At 42.2% G+C, this 26708-nt stretch overlaps 1 protein-coding gene across 2 annotated transcripts in view; it reads left to right on the forward strand.

Annotated features, from left to right (window-relative positions):
* The window catches only part of LOC121919637 (unconventional myosin-X-like), a 102138-nt gene that overhangs the window by 23041 nt on the left and 52389 nt on the right, over positions 1-26708 (forward strand). For both annotated transcript variants that reach the window (XM_042446462.1, XM_042446463.1), the window contains exons 3-11: positions 1024-1182; positions 10123-10310; positions 10759-10893; positions 12463-12587; positions 13550-13563; positions 14930-15014; positions 22087-22190; positions 25467-25596; positions 25838-25956. In XM_042446462.1, coding sequence (XP_042302396.1) covers positions 1024-1182; positions 10123-10310; positions 10759-10893; positions 12463-12587; positions 13550-13563; positions 14930-15014; positions 22087-22190; positions 25467-25596; positions 25838-25956 — 1059 coding nt within the window. The remainder of the gene's footprint in view (positions 1-1023; positions 1183-10122; positions 10311-10758; positions 10894-12462; positions 12588-13549; positions 13564-14929; positions 15015-22086; positions 22191-25466; positions 25597-25837; positions 25957-26708) is intronic.

Consider the following 26708-nt stretch of genomic DNA (forward strand, 5'->3'; position numbering starts at 1 on the left):
AAAAAGTCATTATTTAAAATTGACAGAGCAGACCCGCTGGAAGAGATGTGCCTTTAATGCTGTTTTAAATGTCATCAGCATTTTCTGCTGTCTCTTCTGTATCTCTTCTGGCAGGTCATTCCACAGTTTGCAGCAGATGAAAAGGTCCTCTGGAAAACTGTTGCCATCTAGTCCCAGACAGTTGGATTAAACATTTCCCAGAGGGCCTGAGTGTGCAGGGCAGGTTGTGTGGGAAAATGCAATTCTCTAGGTAACCTGGACTCAGACTTGTGTAGGGCTTTAAAGGTAATAACCACCGCTTTGTACTTTGCCTGGAAACTAATTGGTAGCCAGTGGAGTGATTTTAAGGTCAGGGTAATGCAATCACTTTAAAGCCCTCCATGGGCTGGCCCCTCCATACTTATCAGACCTTCTTTCTCCTCACCTTTCCACTCGGGCCCTCCGTTCTGGTAGTCAAGGTCTGCTGTCCCAGCCCAGGATTTCCTCTGCCCCATCTCAGATTCGCCCCTTTTCACTCGCATAATAAATGGTGCATAATAAAAATAATAGTAATAACAGTGGTAGTAACAACAACAACAATAACCAAGCATGGTTGTGAGCTTTAAAAGGAGAAAGTTTGACAGGGGCGTTAAAGCTTGTCTTGATATCTGAGTGAAATAACCGTGCTGAGGAAATACAGGAGGGGCTCCCTAAATAGTATTGTTATAATGCTTAGTGTGAATATAAATATAAATATATATTTAAATATTTTTTACACACACATATACACGCACACACATTCACCCATGTTCTCATCAAGGCTGAGTTGGTGAGAGGTGAGGGCAGCACAACAGAAAAATTAAAAAATTGCCCAGCCTTGTTGCATGTGAATAGAACAGGCAAACAAAAAGAAACAGGTGGATGCCGCACAACATCAATTTAGTCCTTAAGAAGCAAAAGAGACCAGCAAGACTTGCCCAAAAATATAGCTCCTACTATTTGGCAGTTTAGCTTTTCTCTACACTGTCTTTTTCTTCCCTCCAGGTGTTCTGCTATCCATGGGTTTCACTGCCCAGAGAGAAGGTCCTGCCGATGCATCAGTCGAGTGTGGAGGGGGTGGAGGATATGTCCACGCTGGGGGACCTGCACGAGGCTGCCATTTTGCTCAATCTGTACCAACGCTACCAGCAGGACTACATCTATGTGAGTGAGCAGGGAAGGCACATGCTCAGTTGAGCTATTAGAGTGGAAGCCAAAAAAGGCAGGAGATTCAACATTAACAAGGTGTTTGCAATATTACCTGGGAATGAAAGCATGGGCATGAAACATGTTCGCTCCCCTTTCTTACCTGTGCTCGAGCATCTTCAAAATCTGATATTGAAATGTGGATCTTAGGCTCTGTTGCATAGCAACAGTTTCTAAGGCAACAAGACGATATGCATCTTGTATTCCAGTAAATGATCAATTAAATGACCCGGTTTCTGGGAAACATCTTCACAATTTTGGGCAGCCAAAGAAGTTAAAAAGTCAGATTGGCATAATAATGAACCTTGCTGTCAAACAACAATATACAGTACTTCTTTTTCTATTCTCTGGATACAGACTCAGTCTTCCTTGGGCAAAGATTTCTTTATAACTCACACTTCACAATCCATTATCCTCTTGAACTTCCCTTTATAACATGTATCTACCATCCTTTTTCTCAGGTGCTGTTGCTTCCTCCTCTTCTTCTTTCCTTTCTCCTTTCTGCTGTAGGAAAAGAAATGGTATATTATTTGGTATTAAAGAGAATACTATTGGTAAATTAACATTTCTGTTGCAGTTTTGTGAGTGTTCAGAGCACTTTGTCTGAGGAGCCCTACAAAAAGTTACAAGAAACATGGAACTTTGGTCACTCCGTATTTTTTATTCTGTTTTTCACTTCTATTAAAACAGGGGTAGGGGAACCTTTGGCAGAGTATGAGGAAGTTACTTTTTTGGTATATCTCTCAGAATCTCCCAGCCATTGCAGCCTGTGCAAGTTGTAGTTGTAGTCTGAAACAAAGTAAAGTTTCCATGATCTATCTTTCACCTTCTAGACATTATGGGCTGCAACTACAGCAGTCCCTTACTACTGGTTGTGGTGAGTAAGGGAAGTTATAGGACAAACTTTCTGGAGGCCAAATATTCATCACCCTGATCAAACACCAAGATCATGTGATGGTTATTTGTGATTGTGTTACACATTTCTCCATTTCTGCCGGAAGGTATTATATGATGGGGCTTTTGGAGATGCACCATGCAGTAGTAATATCATGAGTTTTTTTATGTTCAATGTTTCAATGAGAGAGTGATGAGGAAGACAGTCAATAGCAATTCAGTCCCTCTTCCTTATGAAGTCAAGTTTGGCAGTTATGACAATCCTTTACATTCACTTTTATTATCCACATATTGTAGGTGGTGGCCTGCGAGAAGATTTGGCAGGAGGATGTATGCATATAGAGAATTCTTTTAAAATTCAGAAACTGCATGAGGAGTTATTGTGAAAGACTGTAAGTCCTGACACATTTCAGGCTTAGACCCTCCTGAGGGGAAAAGAGATTACAGAAAATTAAACTGCTTTTTTAATGTGTATAATTTGCCATAATTCCTTTTCCCTGACAGAAGAGGTTTAGTTGGAAATGTGAAAGACTTACTGTTGTGCTCCAGAAGTAGATAGAGGGTAAATCACTGGATGATATCACTGGATGATATTTATTTATTTCTTACTGATTTATATCCCACCTTTTCTGCAGTGAGCTCAATACAGTCATATCTGTCTCTCCTTCTCCTTATCTTATTTTTACAATTCTGTGAGGCTGATCAGGTAGTGAGAGAGAGAGGTGAGTGGCATGTGGTGAGTGTCATGGCTTCATGGGTACTAGAACCTTGATTGCCCATCCAGTTACTTAACCAGTAGCTTTAGATTAACAAGGTGTAATGACTGACAGGTGTTGCGAGTAGCAGCAAAAGTTGTAGGAGGCTTTTCTGGTAAAACACAAAACCAAAACAGATTGAATGGGGAGGGAGGAGGAGGAGGGAAGACAGCTGCTTGTAGCTGTTGTGTACTATGCCATCTGAGAATCCTTCACTTATTTCCCTTCTATCACATGTGGGGGCTCCTTGAGGTTGAGCTGAAATGGTGTGTGTACAACGTTCCAGGTATTTTTGAATTGCATTTTGTAACAATCCTCACTTTTAGCTATGTTGGCTAAGGCTGCTGGGAATTGCAGTCTCACAACATCTTGAAGGCCACAGAACTCCCACTCTTGGCCTCAGTCCTGTTGCTCAGTACCAACTACAGCAGGCACACAGAATCAACAGCTGAAAAATAAATTAACATATAGGCAATTCAGTGGGCCTATAATAGTTGAGACCATAAATTAGATTTAGCCCATTATCTGGGCGATAGAGTGCTGCAGGAACGGAAACTCACCACTACCACTGCCATCAAGAAATGAGCTCCCCATTTTTAGCTGGAGGGGTGTATGGGTCTGTTGAGCCTTCATGTTCATGGTCTGCTACTTGAGATTCTGTTCAGGGATAAAAAGTAGTAGTAGTAGTAGTGGTGGTGGTGGTGGTGGGAAAGAAATAAAAGGAAAGGGATAATGGGAGATAGGCTAGTCTGGAAAGATTCCTTGCCTTGATCCTTAAGCCCTTGGTAGAGATGGCGCTTCTCTTCTGCTTAAAGTAGTGTCTTTCATTGAGGCAATCTCTGTGTCTGAGGAAAGAGGATGGTGCCCTAAAATCAAAGGGGAACATTTCTTGCACCATTTTGGTAGGGTACTACTGAGATGTGGGATAAAATAAATAATGTGCACTCCAGTACTGCTGAAATCTGGCTAGTTCTGTTGGGAAATTACTACAAATTATCTGACCCTGAAGTTCCTCTAAGAAGATTATTCCAATACTTGATTCATCTGACTACTGAAGAAAATGTTCTTATCCCTATCCAGCATTTTATTAATGGGCAGTTTATATAATAATTTTTCCTATACTCAGTGATATTGCATACTCTAAATAGCCTTTTCTCTTTGGTTTAATAGCTAAACCCTCAAATTTATTTTTAGTGAGCCATAATGCACCCTCTTAGCTTCCCTTTTTTGGCTGAGCTAAAGAGGCTTGGAGCTTTTGCTCGCCTCTTGAGACAGTCTCCTCTTAAAACCATTGATTGGTTCCTGGGAATGATGGATCCCTCTTCAGTAGCTTCTCCTGTGTTTTAAAACTGCCAGGCAATCTTCATCCACACCAGAAGGATATGGATAAGCCCAGGACAGTTCTGAAGACCAAGCCCCCACCCCAAAACCTACTTTTATTTTTAAGGAAAAAGTTACAAGTCCCTCTGTAGTTAGGGTTGCCATAACCCACCTGCAGGCGGGACTGTCCCGATTTTGGCGGAACCGGCCCGGTTCCGGTCTGGTTCTGCCAATTCACGGCTTGGGGCCCAGATTTGTCCTTTGCTGCAGGCTGGGCGGCACTCCTCCTCCTCCTCCTCCACGCACTCCTGCAACGGCCACCCACCTCCTCCTCCCCCACCTCCTTGTGTTTTGCGTGGCCATGCAGCCCGCCCTCTTCCTCCTCCTCCTTTTTTCTTTGCACGTGCACAGCACGCAGCCCACCTACCTCCTCCTCCTCCTCCTTCTTTGCGCGGCCGCACCGCCCGCAGCACTTCGCTAGGGCTGTGGCTGGCGCCAGCTCGCACTTGCAAGACCATATAGGGAGCGCTCGTCCCCTTCAGGCTAGCTGGCCAATGGCAGAAGGGCGGGGGCGGGGCTGTTTCCAGCCCCAGCCTGCCATTGGCCAGCCTCAGAGCCTCGGAGGAGGAGGAGTGAGCCTCTGGGCCAACCAGGGGGAGGGAAAAGCGCCCTTTCTTGGCGCATGGCACCAAGGAGGAGGAAAAAGAGGAGGAGGAGGAGGTAAGAGGAAGGAGGATGAAGAAGAGGAGGGGGAAGAAGAGGAGGAGGAGGAGGTGGGTGCCTAAGAAACATGCATTTATATTAACATTTTTTTAAAATAATCAAAAATTTTTGTGTGTCCTCCATTTAAAAAAATGTGTCCTACATTTGTCCTGGTTTGGAGGTCCTGACTTATGGCAACCCTATCTGTATTCCTCTCTCCACCACTGAGTAAGAACAATTGAAGGTAGATATGATTGAGGAGAAAAGATCAAGCATCTCCCTGAACTCCAGATCAGCCTTTATGGCTGCACTATAGGAAGAAAAACATTAGATTTGGTATATGTAGTGGAGGTATATGTGTAGATTTGCAGAGAGGGGGAGACAGACTTTAACTGTAGTTGATTTACAGAGGTTAAAAAAGTGCTTATTTCTCCATGCAACCTTGGGCTGGAAAAGAGAATTCAACACACATCACTTTGCTAGTGGATGACAGAATCAATCTGTTTCTGGTCCATGTCACTTCCACTTGTGTCCACTCATAAATGCATTCCATCCTATTGCCATATTAAGATTAAGATTAAAGAACAAAAATAAGATTAAGATTTAAAATCCACCTCAAAATAACTTTTCAACTACTATTTTGGAATACATTTTCCTTTAAAATGTAACTATTTTTTTCTCAAAATATGTATTTTTTAAAAAAGAAGTTACACTTTTTCAAGCTGAAAACTCCACAGTGTTTGGAGCAGCGCACAATCCAGTGGATAGTTATGCTCTGATCATATTGTTAGTTTGAGAGATGTTAGTAAGGGTAATTCATATAAGAATTTGCAGAGACAGAAGTCCTTATGTTTTCCTGTTGAGTAATCTCTGTCTTTGTGTGTGTGTGTGTGTGTGTCAGCAGATTTCTCCCCATGGTTCAGGTGAGCTGCTTCTGTTTCACTACATGTAGGTTTATCTATTTTCCTCTCTGTTACTTTGTCATATTTTTAATAGCAAAAATGCAGATTTGTTTCAATTGTTTGATTTATTGTAATCATATCCTCCTTTTCCCACTGAGACACAAGACAGCTCACAACTTAATTTAAAAACAAGCAGCTAGAAATCCAATGTTGCAATAGTAAAGCATAATTAAACAAATCATAATATTAAAACAACTTAATCTGTTCTTTTGATTTAAAAGCACATTGTTTAAAATGAATGTTTGGCAATTTTTTTAAAAAAATGCAGTACTGCTAAAGGGATCAGAGTAGGTTTCTTGCTCCCATTACTGGTATAAGTAAATTAGTAATGGCTTTTTTCTTTCTCTTTCCAAGAGCTGGACTCTGGAGAAGAAAAGTATATTTGAACTGAATGCATTGTTACACTGAATGCTTTCTCATTTTTCCCACTACTCTAAAAATGTTTGTCTTCATCTGGACAGAATGACATTTTACTGCTGGCAGTTTATATGATGTGAGAACTTCTCCACTGTGGCAGTGGGTAACTGTGCTAGGCTGGAAAGAACACTTTTCTGCTCTTGGGATCCTCTAGGAAAGACTGCCTAAAATAGCAGATTGCTAAAAATGTCCTAAATAGAAATGGCTGGAAGTTCATTTCTGGTTCTGAAAAATATACTCTTTTTTATGTTAAACAATGCAGGGAGCCCCATGGCCTATTTTAACAAGGTAAATCTCAACTTCAATAGGCTTCCAGCAGAGATTCACAGGATTTTTGTTGTGATGGTGAGGAGGGGGATTGTAGAAACAGCCACAGGTTGTTATGGGAGACCTTGTTTGACTTTCTCAGTTATTCCAGTCAGAATAATATGCCGGTAAGAGGCAGCAAATGCTAGGTGGGATCTCACTCTGCTTTGCTTTTTGCTGCCTTCATCACCAAAATACCAGAATGACTTTCTCCTCAACTTGGGGCTCTGTACACTTGGAGAAGGAATTTCATATATTCTTTGCTATTTTCTGTTTCTTTTCTAAAGATCCCAGGTGTTTCCTTTGCTCTTCTATAGTGTGATGCCAGGTGCCATGGTTTTCAAAACTAATCTTCAGCACCTTGGTCCTTCCAGCCCTCATTTGTAGTTCCTGGACTTTCTATTCTTGAATCTCTTTTTTGGAAGGCACATGGAACCATCCACAATATGACAAAAATGTTGAAGTATCTCTGTGAATGCACTCGGAAAAACAACTCACTTTGGGAATAGATGGAAGCTGTTAGATTTTATGGTTCAGAACTGGGAGGGAGGTAGATGTTGCCCTCTGGTGGCAAACAATGGTTTTTATGGAAGCATATTTGCAAACACAGTCATCCCTCCATATTTGCGGCTTTGATATTTGCGGATTTGATTATTCACGGATTTCATTAATATGTTCTCTCTAGGACTGTCTAGGTCCTCCAGTGCAACTCTGTGGTCAACTTTAACTAAAAGTTGCTCTGAAAGACCTAGAGATTCCTAGAGAGAATACTTAGCTACTCCAGCGCCATTCTATGGTCAGTGTGTGTTGGACATTGACCACAGAGTTGCACTGGAGGACCTAGAGATTCCTAGAGAGGGGTACTCTCAGGTAAAAACATGGTGTTTTTGTTATTTGTAGTTTTTTCATATTCACAGGGGTCTTGTTTCCCTAACCCTAGTGAATATGGAGGGACAAGTGTACAGTTCTCAGGAAATGAAGTAGATGTGTTAAGAAGCATAAGTAGCGTGAAAAGAATAGAGACAGGTTGCTGCACCACAAAAAGAGTAGTTGAATATGCTTTAGTAAACCTTTTATTCAGAACAGTATACACATATGAAAAGAATAGACACAAGTTCCTGCACCACAAAAAAGAGAACAGTTGAATATGCTTTAGTAAACCTTTTATTCAGAACTAACAGTATATACCTATGAAATGAAACAGCCAGGTCAGGTAAGTCTTGCATAAGTAAACAAAAGCATTATGAACTTCTACATCACATGAAGATTTCTTCCGAAATATATCCAGGGACAATGTTTTCTTACACCTACTTCCTCTTAGGATTTACATTTTGGGGGAAATGCTAGGAGGAAGCTGGTGAGGCAGGCTTATTTCTATCTCTCTGCTGTTCACACATGGTCAGTAAGGGGCTCTGGGAGGATCTGCTTTTTACCTAGCCTGTTGTAGGCACACTAAAACAGTTATAGCAGGACTGGCTAAGAATCCTGCTCTTTCCCAGCTCAAGCTTTCTTTATTGCATTGTTTACTGTAGAGACACAGCTGCAACACAACATCAAAAGTGTGTTTGTACAGTCCTTCACATCATCCCAATGCCAGCATGGCTTAAAAGGTGCCAGCTAGATGTTGAAGAAAATGACTAGGAGACTGGGTGGGCATAAACAGCCTATGTAAAAAGCGACTTCCCTGTCAGAGGCTTTGTGAAATGTGGGATGTCTATACATCTGTGGGCTTGCCATCCATGGATCTGAGCATCTGTGGATAGCAAGCCCCCCTGTCCCGTGTAGCAGCGCATGCACAAAGCTGTGGTAGCAGCCACGCATACATCATGCTGCCATTAGGGACAACAGGAATGGGGTCCCGCATTTATTGGTCCGACTGTATATTGATCTGGTTCCTAGTAGCTCGCAGAACAATGAGATAGAAGTACAGAGGCTGCAAGGGGCAGAAACAACAGGTATCTATGATATGCCTACATGGGAGCAAAGTGGTATTCTGTATTTTTTATGGCTTAGATTATCACTCCTGACTGTTTTTTCTGTACTACACAGCAACCTCCAGTTTAGTACTAATTACTAGAATCATAGAGTTGGGAGAAACCACAAAGGCCATGAAATCCAATCCCTGCCATAAAGGAATACATAACTAATGCAATCCCAACAGATGTCCATCCAGCCTCTGTTTAAAAGCCTCCAAAGAAGGAAACTCCACCATACTCCGAGGGAATGTGTTCCACTGTCAAACAGCTCTTACCTCCAAGAAGGTCTTTCAGATTTTTAGAAGGAATCTTTTTTCCTACATATTTTTTTTTCATTATTTCATGTGGATTGATGAAGCTGTACAGGACAGTGGTACCAAAATGTTCAGAAGTAAATAGACATGATCTTCTCCTTTGGTCTTGAGTTCTGGTACAGCCGCCTACACTGGCCAATGTAACTGAAGCAGTTACATAGCAAATGCTCACATCATTCTCATAAGGACATGTGATAGAAAAATAATAATAGAGCAAAGCTCTAATGTTGGTGTTATGTGGAGCTCTCCTTTGATATGACTGGAACCTAGCTGAGGAGAACTTGGGCACTGAAGTCATCTTTTCAGTTGCACTTCTGCTCTCTGTCATAAACAATAATACCCCCCAACAAGAAATCAAATATTTTCCAGGTTTCATTAGAGATATTTGCAATATCTTGGAGTCAGAGTGGGAGACCTGATGCAGTAGAAACCCTGAATATGTTTATGCTAACACCTGGGGAAATGGCACCCAGTCCTGTCTTGTATCAGAAGCCAAGCAGGGTCAGTCGTGGTAGGTATTTGGATGGGAGACCATCAACAAATCCCACATGCTGTAGGCTACCGTATATTTCCAAGGAAGAAATTGGCAAACAATCTGAGTATTTCTTGCCTAAGAAAACCCTATGAAATTTATAGGGTTGCCATAAATTGACAAGTGACTTGATGGCACATAAAGAGACAACACATGGGATGAGAGATTTTTATGCCTTTTGGTATGTCCAGAAAAAGTAGGATCAAAAAAATATATGTCAATATTTTTTAACAGGCATAATATATTGCATACATGTTGTGAAGTCTATGATGTGACATATTCTCATGCAAACATGTGTCCATTGTGTGTGTGTTTTATGGCCTTGATATGTAAATTCCCCGCTTGGCATTTTTGAGTGCCAAATAAACATAGACCCCACATCAGGTACCACTAGCCATACAGGATGGGACTGAGGCATACTTTTAGCTATGAAGACTATACAGTGGTACCCCGGGTTACGAAATTAATTCGTTCCGCGGCGCCCTTCGTAACCCGAAATAGCCATAGGCGCTAGCGCTGGAAGCCGCGATTTCATGCGAAAAAGCGCCGAAAAGCACCAAAAAAATTTTTCGTAAGCCGAAAAAAAAACACGTAACCCGGAACAGTTTTTTCCTATGGAATTTTTTCGTATCCCAGAAATTTCGTAACGCGGTGCTTTCGTATCCCGGGGTACCACTGTAAATGCTTGCTGGTTTCATTTTCCTTCTGTTTGTCCTGCAGACAAACATTGGCTCCATCTTAGTCTCTGTGAATCCCTACAAGCCCATTGCTGGACTGTACGATGCGGCTGCCATTGACCTGTATCGACAGCACTGCCTGGGTGAGCTGCCTCCTCACATCTTTGCTACTGCCAGCGAATGCTACAGCTGCCTGTGGAGGCGCCATGACAGTCAGTGTATCCTCATCAGGTGAGAATGGGTGGCTAGGTCCTGCAGCTAGCTCCCTCCCAACCATCATGCTCCCTCTACTGGAGGTGGGGGAACCTCAGGCCCTGAGGCAAATCTGGCCCACCTGGGGTCTCTAGGACATCACGCCCTTTCCCTATGACATCACTGTTTCCCAATTTTTCAGATTTTCCCCCCAGTTATAAAAACTTGAAATGCCTCTCCTAAAGATGAATTATGGTCCAAATGTATTCCCTTTAGTCCCACCCATCACTCGAATGTGGTCCCTGAGAACCTCTCTGAATGTGAATCTGGCCCTTGGGTTGAATAAGCACATCCCACCCTCACATGCATTGCTCTGCTGAAAGTTGTGTGGACATTACAGTGCCACTCCTTAAAACCTGCTATTGAGATTATTCTTACCATTGGTTAATCCTCTCCTAAGTAAATTGTTTTCGCTGCCCATTAACAGTGGAGAAAGTGGCGCTGGGAAGACAGAGAGCACCAAGTTGCTACTGAAGTTTCTATCGGTCATGAGCCAGACCTCACTGGGTGGCCCTGCCTCAGAGAAGAGCACACATGTAGAAGAGGCCATCATGGAGAGCAGGTAGGTGTCCATCTTGTTACATGGGATTATCATGAATTTTATGTGCATGTGTTGGTTGGTGGCATTGCTTCTCAAAGGTGCCATATTACATGCAGGTGGCTGGCTTTGCACTGCAGCTTTCCAATTAGCAAAGATTATATCTTTGTTGTTGTCATCATCATTGTCGTCGTCGTCTTTATTTATACCCTTTATTTATATAATAATAATAATAATAATTTGTTTTATTTATATACCGCTATTCCAAAGATCATAGCGGTGAACAGCAAGTAAGCTAATTAGCAAGTAAGCTAATTTGCCCCCAACAGTCTGGGTACTCATTTTAGCGACCTCGGAAGGATGCAAGCCTGAGTCGAGCTTGGGCTTGGGCCCTTTGGCTGGTCTTGAACTCGCAACCTTGTGGTTTTGAGTGAATGGCTGCAGTACAGGCATTTAACCACTGCGCCACCAGGGCTCCATTGTGTAGACTTTGCAGGCCTCACTGGCTGCTTCTTTGTCCCCTTTTAACTACAGGAAGAGGAATTTCTCAAACTAGGACTCAAGGTGGCTTACAGTTTCCTTTCCTCCCATTTGAGTGCTGCATGTTTTGCCTGTCCTCATACTGCTCCACTTAATATGGGATCTGTTTGTATAGACTTTGCAGGCCTCACTGACTGCTTCCATGTCCCCTTTTAGCTACAGGAAGAGGAATTTCTGAAACAGCAGATTTTTGGTGCCCAAAAATGACATCTCATTTGAATATACTTTGCCACAATCAAGGCTCATTTGGTCAGAGGAACTCGAGGAGCACTCTGGCAGAGAATTCTAAGTGCCACTAGAACCCATGATTCCATAGGACAAAACCATGACAGTTAAAATGAAATCAAAGCATTAGAATTATGTAGTGTGAATGGGCTACTGTTCTATGTGTCGCTATTCCAGAAACAGTTGTTAGTGTTTTGGGCCAGAAGCACAAGAACACTAAGTGCAAATGCTAATCATTCCCTTTCCTAATTTTCTTAGGTGGCCTAGATGTATAAGTGGGGCTGCTTAGTGCAACATTCTTTGCTAAGAAAAGCTGGATTGCACAACATATAAGTGTTATGCCTGTTAAAAATATTGACATATATTTGCTTGATCTTACTTATTCCAGACACAGGGAATGGCAAGGAGCCCTCTAGTTAGGCATCTGATTTCTTAGATTTCACTAGGTGTTACTTACACACTTTCAATTCTCTCCTTAGTATCTTAAGGGCTAGAAACTGAGCAGGGTTCCTAAAAGAAACCAGATTCTCAAGAATGTAATGATTCTTTCAATAAGAGATTCTAGGCTGATGAAGAATTACAAAATGTGCAGGAAATTACTCACACTTACACACTTTGTGTATTACTGATACACTTTCAAGTCTGTCCTTAGTATCTTAAGGGCTTGAAACTTGGAGGAGAGTTCCTAAAAGAAACCAGATTCTCAAGAATGGAATGATCCATTCAATAAGAAATTCTAGGCTGATGAAGAATTATAAAATGTGCAGAAAATTACCCACTTGTATTCCAAATATATGAACTAATCCACTTTTCTTCTTTTCTCCCTAGTCCAATCCTGGAAGCATTTGGAAATGCCAAGACAGTCTATAACAACAATTCTAGCCGCTTTGGCAAATTCATCCAGCTGCATTTTTCCCAGCATGGGCATATCCAGGGAGGGAGAGTCACTGACTGTATCCTTCTCTTTTGCCAGTTTCAGTCTCTGATATCCATAAGATGATCCAAAGGCTAAGCTCTTTTGCCTGTGATCTAAGAATGCATGGAGGCATCTGTCCCTCCTTTGGTCTTTCCTAAAGGATGAGATTTTTCTTGAGGGTAGATCTTTTGTTCAAACACCAAAGGATAAGAAAGCTTTACCAAGCCAAGTCTCCCTCTCCCATCTGGAAGGCTTGGCTTGGTAAAATTCCCTTTATTCTTTCACCTACAAAGATGTGGTTTATTCTTGTCTGTTACCTACTGATGAAGATGGAGTGTGTCAAATACATTTGGCATGCCCAGAGCATCTGTTTCTGTAGCAGTTCATGGAAAGCTGTTTTACACTCATGAAAGATTTGCATGTCTTCTTTGGTACCATAAGTTACGTTTGGATAAAGTCGTCCGGAGTAACACCTGTAGACGTTTGTGTTTCTGTGTGTATAATTAGCTGGTCCAATTTATGGAGTTTAATTAGTTGTCAGAGAACCAATGTGGCATAGTGGTTTGAGCATTGGACTGCAACTCTGGAGACCAGGGTTCGATTCCCATTTGACCATGAAACCCACTGAGTGCTCTTGGGCAAATCACATGCTCTCAGCCTCAGAAGGAGACAATGGCAAACCTCCTTGCCAGGAACATATCTTTCCAAGAAATCCCTACGAAAGATTCGCCTTAAGTTTGCTCTAAGTCAGAAACGACCTGAAGGCATACAGCGCACGTGCGCACGCACACACACACAAAATTAGTTGTATTCTTTATAGGTAAACAAATATTATTTGAGGCTATATACTATTGCTTTCCTGGCCTTCTTTGTTAATTTTTATATATGAAGTCAGGGCTTACTCTTATTCTACTACAATAGATTTAAAGATTCTTTTATCAGAAAGTTGACAAAGATGGTGTCACTTCACTGCTGTTTCCTCTTTAACCTGTGGCTCAGATTTATTGGAGAAGGTGAGTAAAGTTAATTTCTGCCCTGTCCTCCTTTCTTTCCTAATTCTCTGACCCACATGGCCAGATGATGCAGAGGCATTTAGACAGCAAATGGTGGTGCTGGCATAACTCTAATATCACTGTTCTCTGCCTTGCTAAATGTAGACTACAGACATGCCAGCTGGACTGTGTTCCTGTAACTTTGTTACTTTATACTATCCACCAGGCTTTCTCAGCCTGGGTTCTTTGGAACACTAAGGTTGGTAGGGGTTCCTCAAGAGGTTGTGATTTTTTTAAAAAAAGCTTCTAAAGGGGAAAAAATGACCTGTAAACATAATATTTTTATGCATGGGTTCCTTAATACAGTGGTGCCTCGGGTTACGAAATTAATTCGTTCCGCCATTCCTTTCGTAACCCGAAAATTTCGTAACCCGAAATACTCCGTTAGCACTGGAAAGCCTATAGCAGCATTTGAATTTCGCACTGAAATGAATTTCGTAACCCGAAAAATATTTCGTAACCCGAAACAGTTTTTGCCAATCCGACTTTTTCGTATCCCGGAAATTTCGTAACGCGATCATTTCGTATCCCGAGGCACCACTGTACATGAAAAGTATATCAAGGGTTCCTCCAGGGTAAATGAGCTGAGAAACCATTCAACCAACCTAACATATTTTTCCTATCCTAGAAGTATGTACGTCTTTCTTCTCCCAGAACTGTGTGTTCAGCTTTTTTCCTTTCCTGAATAAGTTCCCAGTTTTGTGTTGCTGAGGCAGTGTAATAGTACAGCCATGCCCCACTTCTAGTAGATTTTATAGAGTGCTGCAGAAGAAAGAAGAAAAAGATGGAGTGGGGTAGCTTTCAAAACTTTTCTTGTTTGTTTTTGCTAGCAGGGGAAAATTAGCAAGATATTTAGGTGAATGATTCAGCCATGTTGTTTAGGGATAGTAGGAGCTTCAATCTGACACTTCTGGAGAGGACCACGTTGGGGAAGGATAAGGTAGGGACTAAAAAATGGCCATGGAGAAGGAAATGAAAGTCATTTTTCTTAACAAATTGGCCCAAAAAAGCATGGAATTTGAGTGTCCAAATTTGGCCCAAGAAAGCAAGGAAATGGAGTGTAAACAGTGTCAGACCATGGCTTTGATGCAGATTGCACCCTTTCTTGCTTGGATATCACCTGCAGTTGGATAAATAAATTGCTAGTGTGGAAATCTTTCTGGTGTCTTTCATCTTGCTTGACAGAGGACATGATGCTAAGCACAAGTAGTTTTCTTCTTTTAGAGTAGAACACAAACTCAATAGAACTTAAATGCTGGGTGCCTCATGACTTGTTAGTTTGTGCATTGGCCTGGTGTCACCTTACCTCCATTCTTCTTTGTTTCAGAACAGAGTTGTTCACCAGAACCCCGGAGAACGTAATTATCATATCTTCTACGCTTTATTAGTTGGCGTCAGTGGGGAACAAAAAGGTAATGGGATTTCCCAATAATTGCACTCATCTGTTAATTGAAAGTAGCCCTCTGCTGCTGTTACTCTTGCTATTTCCACTTCTTTCATTCTTGTTTTCCCCTAACAAAACCTTGTTGTTGTTGTTGTGTGCCTTTAAGACACTTCTGATTTATGGTGACCCAAAGGTGACCTGACCCTATCACAGGATTTTCTTGGCAGAATTTGTCTTCCTCTGAGGCTGAGGGAGTGTCACTTGCCCAACATCATACAGTGGCTTTCCATGGCTGAGTGGGGATACGAACCCTGGTCTCCCAGTGTTCTAGTCCAACACTCTAACCACTAGGAGATCACAAGGGCCATTCAGTCCAACCCCCTGCCATGCAGGAACTCACAGTCAAAGTACCCCTGACAGATGGCCATCCAGCCTCTTTAAAAACCTCCAAAGATGGAGACTCCACCACACTCCGAGAAATTGTGTTCCACTGTGGAACTGCTCTTACTGTCAGGAAGTTCCTCCTAAAGTTGTTTTTCAAGGCACTGGGTTATATTTCTCCTTGGAGGAGAAGTGTAAGCAGAGAGATACCATTGTAGATGAAGGCCCAGTTGTTGAATTAACATCGCCTTTGAACAGTTTGTAAAGTAATGGTTTTGGTTAGAGCTAGCCAGAGTACAGCATTCTTCTTTGCACCAGCTCACTCTAAATCATTCTTGACTCCCACACTATTTGGAGCTTACCTGCTGTCTAACTCTTGATCCTCTTTCTTCCACTGGAATACTTCCACATTTTCCCAAAATCCCCATCTTCCAATGATGGATGCAATTGGAAGTAGATTGCCTGGTTGCACAGCTGCATCCCTTCAGTCACTGCTGCTGTGCTAAGCTCACTGTTAGTGCCTTACATTCGCTTCACAATCCATGTTCAAATAAGCTAATTTCTAGGGCACATCATTCAAATTAGCAGCGGCTGTTTTCCACGTTACACACCACATTAAGCACAGTCATAAGTTCATAGGGAAAAAAGCCCACATTAGAAAGACAACAGTATTAAGACTGATTGTGAACATGCTTCAAAGCCAGTGTCCCTGAAACGCCTGATAAATGTGGGGAATATTAAAAAGCTGAAATTGAAATGGTCTTAAGTATTCATAAAAAGTTTTTGCTTGCATTGGTGGTAATGAAATAACCTTTATTTCTGATGTAGTAGGCAAATACCTGCCAACATTTCACAGTTGAAAACTGGGACATGTATAGCCAAGCAATGTTAAAGTGTTGTTAAGATGGCAAAAGTTATTAATGAGAAAAGGTAACCAAGCTACAAGCAGCTGCAGCAGTTTGCTTTTCCCTGAGCATCCAGGGAAGGGCAAGACTCCACCCCTACCTCTCCTCTTGTCCTGTTTTATTGTATTGCTTACAAAGCTACTTTTGTACTCAGGTTCCAGCCATTAAGCTGAGGGGAGGGGAAGTGAAGAGAGAGAAACTGGGACATTTTAAAAGCTACTTAAAAAGTGGGATGACAGAGGATTAATCAAGACTGTTCACACCGAATTGGTACAGTTGGAGAGCATGCAAATGTCATTCAGGAAGCAAAAAGCATAAAGTGTTGATGCAGAAGTGAATATGAACTTTTTGTTAACAAATATAGATATTATATTGATCCTAATTTACTTAGGCAGGGATACTGAGGAAATGGGTTGAAATTGCCGTACCTAGGCTTCCAGCGAATGAAGTTGCCTCTCTGGGGCCCAGTGGTATGATGGAGCCAGTGCTTGGAGGGTCAGAGCTCCAGGACTTTTGGATTAGCAGGGTCTCTTAGGACATCATCTGTTGTCCTGCTTCCTTTCCTCCATTCCAATGAGTTTAGCTGCAGTCTTTGCAACTGATAAAGGGGAAATGAATTTTCCCTAACAATAACGTAGTCAGCCCTCAGTATCCATATGGGATTTGTTCTGGACTTCCCTGCGGACACCAAAATCTGTGGATTCTCAAGTTCCATTGTCTCCAGTGACATCACATGCAGCCGTGCTGCCATTAGGAACAAAGGAACATCACCTGAGGGCCACTAGGAGCAGGAGAACCACCAGGAAGTCCAGGACTGTGAGCCCCCACCAGGAGGGATCCAGGCATGGCATGGGGTGAGAGGAGGAGAAAGAGAGCCTGGTGGTGGTAGCGGCGGCACCTCCATGCAGGGTGAGGGTGAGGACACAGGGTGCGCATCAAGGAGAGCGCACAGTACAGGGTGCATGGACAAGGATCCGGGGTCTAAAGGCTCCCAAAAGGGAAGAAGAGGAGGCGGGGAGGCTCCAAGGAGAAAGGTACCAGGGTGGGAGGAAGACAGACAGACCCACCAGGAAGCGGAGGAAGGGCTGGCTGAGCCCCAGGCAAGGAAGCAAGCTGATGGCTCCTTCTCCTCCTCAGTGGGTCTTCAAGGAAAAGGGAAAGTGGTCAGGGTGTGCCTGCCTGGGCAGCCTTCTCCCCTTGAGGGCCCATCCAGGCAAGGCAAGGCTGGCAGCATCCTCCAGAGGCTGTGCACTCTGCTTGACAAGCACCCTCACCCTTGCTCTGCATGGAGATGCCATTGGGCTTTACTTTTCCTCCTCTCAATGTGTCCCATACCTAGGTCCCCTCCTGGTGGGTGGCCACCATCTAGCCCTTCTGATGGCCCTCAGGTGATGTCCCTTTGTCCCTAATAGTGGTGTGACTGTGTACACATGCCGCCACTGGGGACAACACAAGCTTGCTGTCCGCAGATACTCAAAACTGTGGATGGCAAGTCCAGGGATACCTAGGGCCAACTGTATTGTCATGAACTATCACTGCTATATTCCAAAGTATTATAGGGTGGCTTGGTCTTGAGCAGGCAAGATGGGTTAGCTTTAAAAAACATTAACTCTTGGTTGAGATGAAAAGTGCTAAAATATTCATAAGTAGAGATAAATACATTAATATATCTGCCTTCCTTTTTAAATTCTGATTGAGGGTGTTGCAATAGGGGATGGAAAGGTGGGCTGCATGGAGCCCCTTACTTCTGGTTTTGTGCCCCCCCCCCCCGGTGTATTATTTTTAAAAAGTTTCAAAAGCAAAATTTTGTCCCTATAGTCTCCAAATACAATCAATAGGGTGTGGGGCCAGTGTCACTGATAGACATAGACATGGCAGTGGGTAGCTACTATGATTACAGAGCCAATGGCTATAGGAAATAAATTAAACTTTTATTATAGGAACTCCATTAGCAATAGGAAGGCTCTCCAAGGATGCGAAGATAAGCTAAGCTAAAACAGGAAGAGGACTGAAATTAGTTTGAAACACTGACCGTTCTTGCATTTCTGACAGTAACCCCCATTTTAGATCACCCTTAGCCATTTTAGTCCCAGAAGAGGTCTTTTTTTTTAATACAAAAAGTGACCACTTCCCATTGTAAAAGACGTCTCCAAAGCCTCAAACAATCCTGAAGTACCAAAAACATGGGGAAAGGACCCCCACATCCTTAGGTGTTCAGTTCATTACCAGGCAAAAATAAAATTTTACCTGGAGATATCCCTGCAATGTCTTTTGGGGGACCAGTGAAACCACCAAACCTCCAACAGTAGCTGACCCCTACAATACAGGCTGTCATAATCGGAGCCTGCATATTGAAATTTATCAGTACAGTACACCACTGGTGGTGCCCTTCTGGCTGACTGATTCATGTCTGTATATTTACAGCCGGCCTTTTCTCCAAGCGGTACAAGGTACTCTTTATTGATCCCTCATGTCCATCCTCATTGCTTTTTATGGTCTGAAATCATGTGAAATTGTTATTAAACTTTGCTGAAAGTTATGATGGTTCTTGGTTGCTTCAGGCCAGTTGTTTAGGAACGAATGGCATATTTTTTGTACATAATGCTCGAAACTTGTTATACAGTCTCTCTAAAGTTGGTGATCAGTGCATATTTTAATTGGTGCTTTAGAAGTATAATTTATTTAGTTTTTATCTTAATGTATACCATAATCTATTGGAGTTTTTTATTGGACCTTTTAAATTATAAGACGCTTTGCAATCTAACTCTAGGAGAAAGCTGTGATATAAATTGAATGAATGAATAAACTAAATAATAGCTCAGGGAAGCTAGAGGTGTTACAGCTTGAGTTCAGTTTTGGGAAGGAATCTGCTTTGGTTGCCCTGGTTTATGATCCTAATTGAGAGAGGGCCAACAGGATGGCAACTCTGTTCTTTCCTCCTTGATGTTTCAGTAGATTTTGATACTATTGACTTTGCCCTCCTGGATTGGCTCTGTGAGGCTGGGAGCTGAAAGCATCACATAATGCAGGTTCTGTGCCTACCTGCAAGATTAGTTCCCGAGAACTGTGTGTTTGCCCCTTGGGAACTGTACTGAGGTGTGGGGTGGTGTTGGGTACAGTCATTTCCCCAGTGCTTTTAAAGATCTACATGTAAATTTTGGGGTTGTTGTTGTTAACTACCTTTGAGTGAGCCTCAACTCATGGAGACCCTGTGGATGAGACATCTCCAAGACCCCCTATCCACTGCTTTACTTAGGTCCTGCAAATTCAGCCCTTCCTAATTGAATCTATCTGGCATACAGTCTTCCTATCTTACTACTTCCTCCTACCTTTGCCAGCATCATTGTCTGTTCTAATTAATCATGCCTTCTCATAATGTGGCCAAAGTACGACAGCCTCAATTTCATCATCTTGGCTTCTAGTGAGATCTCTGTTTGAACTGTTCAAGGACCCATTTGTTTTTCTTTTTGACTGTTCACAGTATCCTCAGCACTCTTCTCCAGCACCACTTCTCAAATGAGTTGATTTTCTCCTAATCAGGTTTCTTCACTATCCAGCTTTCACATCCATACATGGTGATGGGGATAGTTCTCAGCAATTGTGGAGTTGGATGTCATCAGTATGCAGATGACACTTGGTTCTATTTCTCCATTATATTAGAGTCAGATTGGGCCATGTACAAACTAAACTGGTGTCTAGAGATAGTGGTGGGTTAGATGAGGGCTAATCAACTAATATGGAATCCCCCAAAACAGGAACCCTGTGTGTAAGTGATTCCCTGATCCAGGAGCTAGTAATTTTCCTAGAATCATAGAATCATAAAGATGGAAGAGACCACAAGGGCCATCCAGTCCAACCCCCTGCCATGCAGGAACTCACAATAAAGCACCCCCGACAGATGACCATCCAGCCTCTGTTTAAAAAGCTCCAAAGAAGGAGACTCCACCACTGTCCAAAGGGAGTGTGTTCCACTGCTGAACAGCTCTTACTGTCAGGATGTTCCTCCTAATGTTTAGGTGGAATCCCTTTTCCTGCGGCTTGCATCCATTGTTCCGGGTCCTGTTCTCTGGAGCAGCAGAAAACAAGCTTGCTCCACCCTCAATGACACCCCTTCAAATAATTATGCAGGGCTATCATATCACCTCTTAACCTTCTCTTCTCCAGATTAAACATAGCTAGCTCCCTAAGTCTCTCCTCATAGGGCATGGTTTCCAGACACTTCACCATTTTCATCACCCTCCTCTGGACACACTCATTGTTCTATCTTCAGAAGGGTTGTACTCCCTCCAATAGGGATAGGTACATAGTCAGAGAATAATCTTTAATTACATTCCTGTCTCTAGAGGCCAAAACAGCAAAGCTGTATGACCATTCCTAGAGAAGAAAAGCTTGTTCATAGTTAGCTACATTTCAGTAACCTTAAGACTAGGCTATTGTAATCTGCTCTATGTGGGTTACCTTTGGTCTTGTTTTGGAGTTTACAGCTGGTGCAGAATGCAGCGCCCAGTCTGCTTTGTGGGATCTTCTGTTATGTGGAGTGGTTTCCCCATTGCGATTTGACAGGGTCCACAGGGTTGGGTGTTTCTCTATCAATTGAAGACCCATTTGTTTAAATCAGGCATGTTCCTGATAATTTTCCTAATTGTTAACCAATCAATTACTCATGATTTTCAGTTAATGATTTTGGTTGATTTTATTGTTTTATTCTTTTAGCTACTGGTTTTATTGAATCTATTTTTAATATGAACTATTTTGAGATTTCTTAAAATGAAAAGCAGGACAGGAATATAGATTTCTAATATTTCTAAAATAATGAATGAATCAATCAATATTTTTGCCCTTTTTTTTCCAACCTGCAGACATTTCCCGATTACAGGATATAAGCAATAGTTAAAGGGAATTACTCAGTTGGTGTTGTCCTCACAGCACTTCTTCCATAGCATGTTGTTCATACCTTGGAAAAGTTAGTTTATGAGACAACAGCTCACAAAACAATTCCAACCAAAATGCCCAGTGTCATGCTGGAAGATTCTAGGAATGAAAAAGAACCTAATACATCCATGTTCTGATACAGTCTCTTATCTTCCATGCTTCTGGCTGTCATACGGAAATGGTTGTACTATATAGACTCTGGTTATGAAGAGAGCAGTTAGGGAAAAAACTGGAGTGTATTATTATTATTATTATTATCATCATCATCATCATCATCATCATCCACTCCTTGCCCAAAACTGGGACTCAGAGTGGTTCACAACATTAAAAAACAGTACAGTTAAAAACATACAAAAATAGTACATTAAAGTAGAATTGTTAAAATTTTAAAACAGTAACATATTAAAAGAATAAAACATAATTAAAAAGATTAAAATACTTTAAAACAATACAGTGCCATTCCATGCTTTAAAAACTTTCTGTTTTAAAAGTCTGTCTAAACAGGTAGGTCTTAGCCTGCCAGTGGAAGGATGACAAGAAAGGGGCCATTCTGGCCTCCGTGGGCAAGGAGTTCCACAGTCTGGGGGCAACCACAGAAAAGCGCCTCTCTCATGTCTCCACCAACTGTGCTTGTGATGGGGGTGAAAAGGAGAGAAGACCTCTCCTGAGGATCGCAGAACCTGGGATGGTCATACATGGAGATACAGTCTGCCAAATAGCCAGGACCTGAGCTATATAGGGCTTATAGGTCATGACCAGCACTTTTCATGGCCTCTCTTTTTCCTCCTTCCTTTTCCTCCTGCCTTGGTGGTTGTTTGCCTTTGCTTTGCTTTTCCATCATCTTGCCCTTCCCTCCAATTTTTTTCAATCTCTTCCTTACAGAAGCTCTGGTCCTGCTGGAGCCCAAGAATTACCGTTATCTAAACCAGTCTGGCTGCATAACCAATGAGAACCTGGATGACAAAGACATGTTCAGCAAGGTCATGGTGAGTTCCAGGCAAAACTTAATGCAAAGCTAATGGCCCTTTCACATAGCCAGATTATATCACAATGATTCCATGTTACCTGGCATGGCAATAACCTATGGACTCCTGGGATTGGCAGTTTGTTGAGGTACTAAGGATCTGTCTGGCTGAGATTTTTGAATTGCAAATGCTAAAATTCCATGGAATGGAATTATGACAGTTAAAAGGGAATTGTAGTGCTATAACTGGGTAGTGTGAAAGAGTTCTTGGCATATGTGTATGGTATAGGTGTATGGTGTTTTATATGAAGATGTATCTGCTTCTATCTTGAATGAATGAATTGCTTTTAGGATAAGAATTGGGAATGAAATGCTCATGTCCAAGAGAGATTTTCACTCCTGGCTGTGATACCTATTAATTGTGTGCTTTCTTTAATTTAATGGCAATTAGAAGGTGTTAGATAAAAGTAATACAATCTGGAGTCACCTTTCATTGTTTTTCCATTGGTGTTTGTGTCTTTATTTTATTTTATTTAGTTTTGAACCACCATGAATGCTTCTTTCATTACAAAAAGCTGGGCTAAAGAAGGGCTTAGTCTTGCAAAAATATGTGTGCTGGTGTACAAGGTAGAGGTATGGACTTGGAGTGTAGAGACATAGCATATTTATTATTTATAACATGCTTTCAAAGCAAAGTGCAGTTTAGGAGATAAAGTCAAAGGCAGATGATAAAACAAAAGCAAGGAAAGGGCAGATCAGGGAAGGGACAGAAGAGGAGTAGCATAAGGAGGAGAGTGACATCAGAAAAAAATCTGAAAGTATTAGCAAGTCTTCTTATAGCCTTAACAGCCAGAGGCTCCACATCAGTGGGATGGTGAATCCACTCTGAGATTTAGGCTGCAAAAGAGCTATCCAGGTTGTTGAACCTAATTTGGGGACAGAGTTCAGTACCAGGATACCTCATCTAAGCTAAGGGCCAAAACGGGGGCTGGAATTCACTGCCCATGACTGCCTCAGATGCAGAGATGGTCAGACCAGAATGCCACTAGGAAGCAAAGTGTGAGATTCTATTTCTGATCAGGGTTGAAACACCTGTCTGTGGCTTAGTCATTTTATGATGTTTATGTCAGGAAAAAGCCACATGGGATATATAGTCACAAGAAATATAATATGTATATGAATGTATTTGAAAGTAACATGACACAGCAAAAGCAATTGAAATGTCACATAGGTGTTGCATATAATGTAATTAGAAGGTCCTAAAAGCCAAGGACACTTGTGGCAAGGACAAAGTGAAAAGGTGCAAATTGATATTACCTGAAAGTCATTGAGTGGACAGTAATGTATGATGCAATGTGAGGTCTAGATTGAGCCAAGTATGGTATGTCAATCATAGTGTATGTACACGCCCAGGAGGTGGCAACTGTATAATGAATAGAGAGACAAATGTCTATATAAGCAATAATGTATGGCAATACTTTTGTGTGGATATTGAGGAGTATAGTAGTGTGAGTTTTGTGAGTAGTGAATTGTTTTGTGCATAGTGTATATATTAGAATAAAAGTAGATCTTTTTAAGAAGACTACTGTGTTGACTGGTGTCTTGAGAGCTGAACAAGAACCAGCAGACTCCAGAGAAGATTGGAAGACATCTTCAGCCAATTCTCAGAGCTACTGGTCAAACTGGTTGTTCTTCCGCTGACCAGGGGGGGGTGAGAGTGAAAGCCAGGAGAAGAGCTGCAACTCCCATCATCCCTAACAGTTTAGACCTCCTTTATCTCCAGACTGAGGGCCCAAAATGAGGCAGGTTGTGATACATGGGGTCATTCCCATTTGTTGGTTGAATAGAATCCTGTTTCGCTCTTGCTGCATTTTGGCATTCGATTAAAAAATGTCCCTTGTTCCCACTATGAAAAAAAAAAAATTCTTACCCCCTATCAAATTGCTTCATTTTGTGGCCCAGTCGTCATTACCACTAGCTGCCCTGCTGCAAAAGACATGTCAATCATTGTGACATAAGCAGCAACTTGGACTTACAAACCGGGGGGGGGGGGGGGGCTGAAATGGACAGCAGGTCATCAATGGCAGGAGGGCAGACCCCTGCCATGTCTGGATCATTCAATCCAGGCATGGCAGGGAGGAGGGAGACCCCCAGGGGTCCCGTGCAGACCCCTGCCATGCCTAGATTGCACAATCCAGACATGGCAGGGGCCTGTCCAGACCCCTGGAAGGTGGGGAATTATTCGCCTGGAAGGCCGGGGAATGGAGTGAGGAGGAGGAGGAGGTGGTGGATGGGAGGCAAGGTCGGGGGGGGGGCGAGAGGATGAAGATGGAAGCCCTCCCCCTTTTTTTAAAAAAAATAAAAACAAACTTTTATCAAAGAAGCAATATATTGCTAAAGCAACCACTTTGCAAGTGGTTGCTTTACCATTCTGTCTATTTTTTGATGAAGTTTATTTTTTAAAAAAAGGAAAAAAGCAGCACTGGGGGTGTGGTGTCTCCTGGGAAGGATGGTAAACACCCCTCTGCCATTTGTCCCTCCCTCAGAAAAAGAATAAATTCTGATCTGGCCTTCCCATTTATTGGACACAGGTCAGAATCGATTCTTTTGAAAAGAAGCGCCAAAAAACTACTATTTTTTAAACCTGGGGTTTTTACATTTGTCCTGCTTTATTTCAACTGGAATCAATCCAATGAGGATCAGAAGCGATTTCAAATGGGAACGAGGGTCATATACCCCGCATCAGGATTCGATGCAAATTGTAGTGGGAACAACCGCATAGACATCATCCTTAAAGGACCTGTGTGCATTAATAATAATAATAATTTGTTTTATTTATATACCGCTATTCCAAAGATCATAGCGGTGAACAGCAAGTAAGCTAATTAGCAAGTAAGCTAATTTGCCCCCAACAGTCTGGGTACTCATTTTAGCGACCTCGGAAGGATGCAAGCCTGAGTCGAGCTTGGGCCCTTTTGCTGGTCTTGAACTCGCAACCTTGTGGTTTTGAGTGAATGGCTGCAGTACAGGCATTTACCCACTGCGCCACCAGGGCTCCTATAATGTGTGTTAGAACCTGGGGAAGTTATAGTGTTCACTAGCTTTTGAGGTGCCATTTAGGACCATGATCAAGGGTAAATTAATGCTCTCGGACAAGGTTTTTAATCATGCAGTTCCTTGTGTTATGGGAGGAGAGAGCTAGAAATGATCCAGATGACAGAATTTTCTATTTGTAACCTCTTTGTGTTTTTCCACTCCTTCCTTCATCTTTTTTCTAACCGCAACCTGTTTTGAGAAGACTGCTCTTGAAGTGATAGGATTTAGCTCAGAAGAAATAAGAGATATTTTCAAGCTTCTTTCTGGCATTCTGCAACTTGGCAACATTGATTTCATGACTGCAGGAGGAGCTCAGATCACAACAAAAACTGGTAAGTGTGGCGCCTCTGTGAAGGGAGCCTTGTGAGACCTGCATCTCCCTCAGAATTTCGGTATATGATTTTTACCAATTCTGGGATTTTTAAGCATCACGGCAAACAATGATAATGAAATAATTTTTTTAAAGAACTGTAGTAAGGCATAGAACAAATTACTCTTAAAAACTAACTTTTCGAGCTCTGCTGTTATCACAAGCATTTAATATGGCTGGATCTCTGTCACCATCTCTCCTAGTGCTGAATAATGTCAGTGAGCTGCTTGGCTTGGATACCTTCCAGCTGTCTGAGGTGCTCACCCAGAGATCCATGTTTCTACGTGGGGAGGAAATCAGCTCTCCCCTCACTGTGGAGCAGGTGAGTGAGCAGCTGCCTGCTTTGTGCTTAGTATGGTGGCAGGTCTTGAATTGGAAGGGCATTTGCCCCTAGGTGGCAGCATTCAGTGGATGTCAAAAGGAAAACATTGCTTGAGGGATTCCTCAGATCTAACGATGCATTTGCTGTTTCTCTGAATACGGCTTCTGAAAGGCAAAGGGAAATCATTTGCATGAAAAGAGGATGGAGTGGATCCATTGCTCTAGACCAGAGAAATGTGTGTCTCTCCAGATGTTGTTGGACTGCAACTTCCAGCATTCCTTATCCTTGACAGGACTGAAGGCAGTTGCAGCCCAACATCTAGAGGATTGCATGATTCCTATCTGTGCTGTAGACCCTGTATAACATGAACTGGGGAGGGTCTTTATAGTAGTTAGTAGGCAAACAGTTTGTGGAAACCTGTAACCTACAGATGATAAACTAATGCAAAAGCATGTGGCCTTCTAATCTAAAAGTATTTCTTCGTGGTTGTGTTGGCTGAGCATTTCAGATGTGTAATATGGCATGCCCTTTAATTAGTCTTCCTTCTCCAGACCAGCATAGGGTTTGCCCTTGGTCAGTTACAGAAGATGCTTCTTAAGAGTGCATAGCAGTTGTGTTTGATACATTAACTACGTTGTAGCACTAGTACTGGTAAGGCCCGAGGCCCCAGCAAGTGAATACAGGGAACTATTTGCATCAAGGGAGTTTGCATGGGTAGTAGAAATGGAATTTAAACATAGAAAATGAACTCC

The sequence above is a fragment of the Sceloporus undulatus genome, chromosome 1 (genome assembly GCF_019175285.1).
Source record: "Sceloporus undulatus isolate JIND9_A2432 ecotype Alabama chromosome 1, SceUnd_v1.1, whole genome shotgun sequence".
Classification (NCBI taxonomy): Eukaryota; Metazoa; Chordata; class Lepidosauria; order Squamata; family Phrynosomatidae; genus Sceloporus; species Sceloporus undulatus.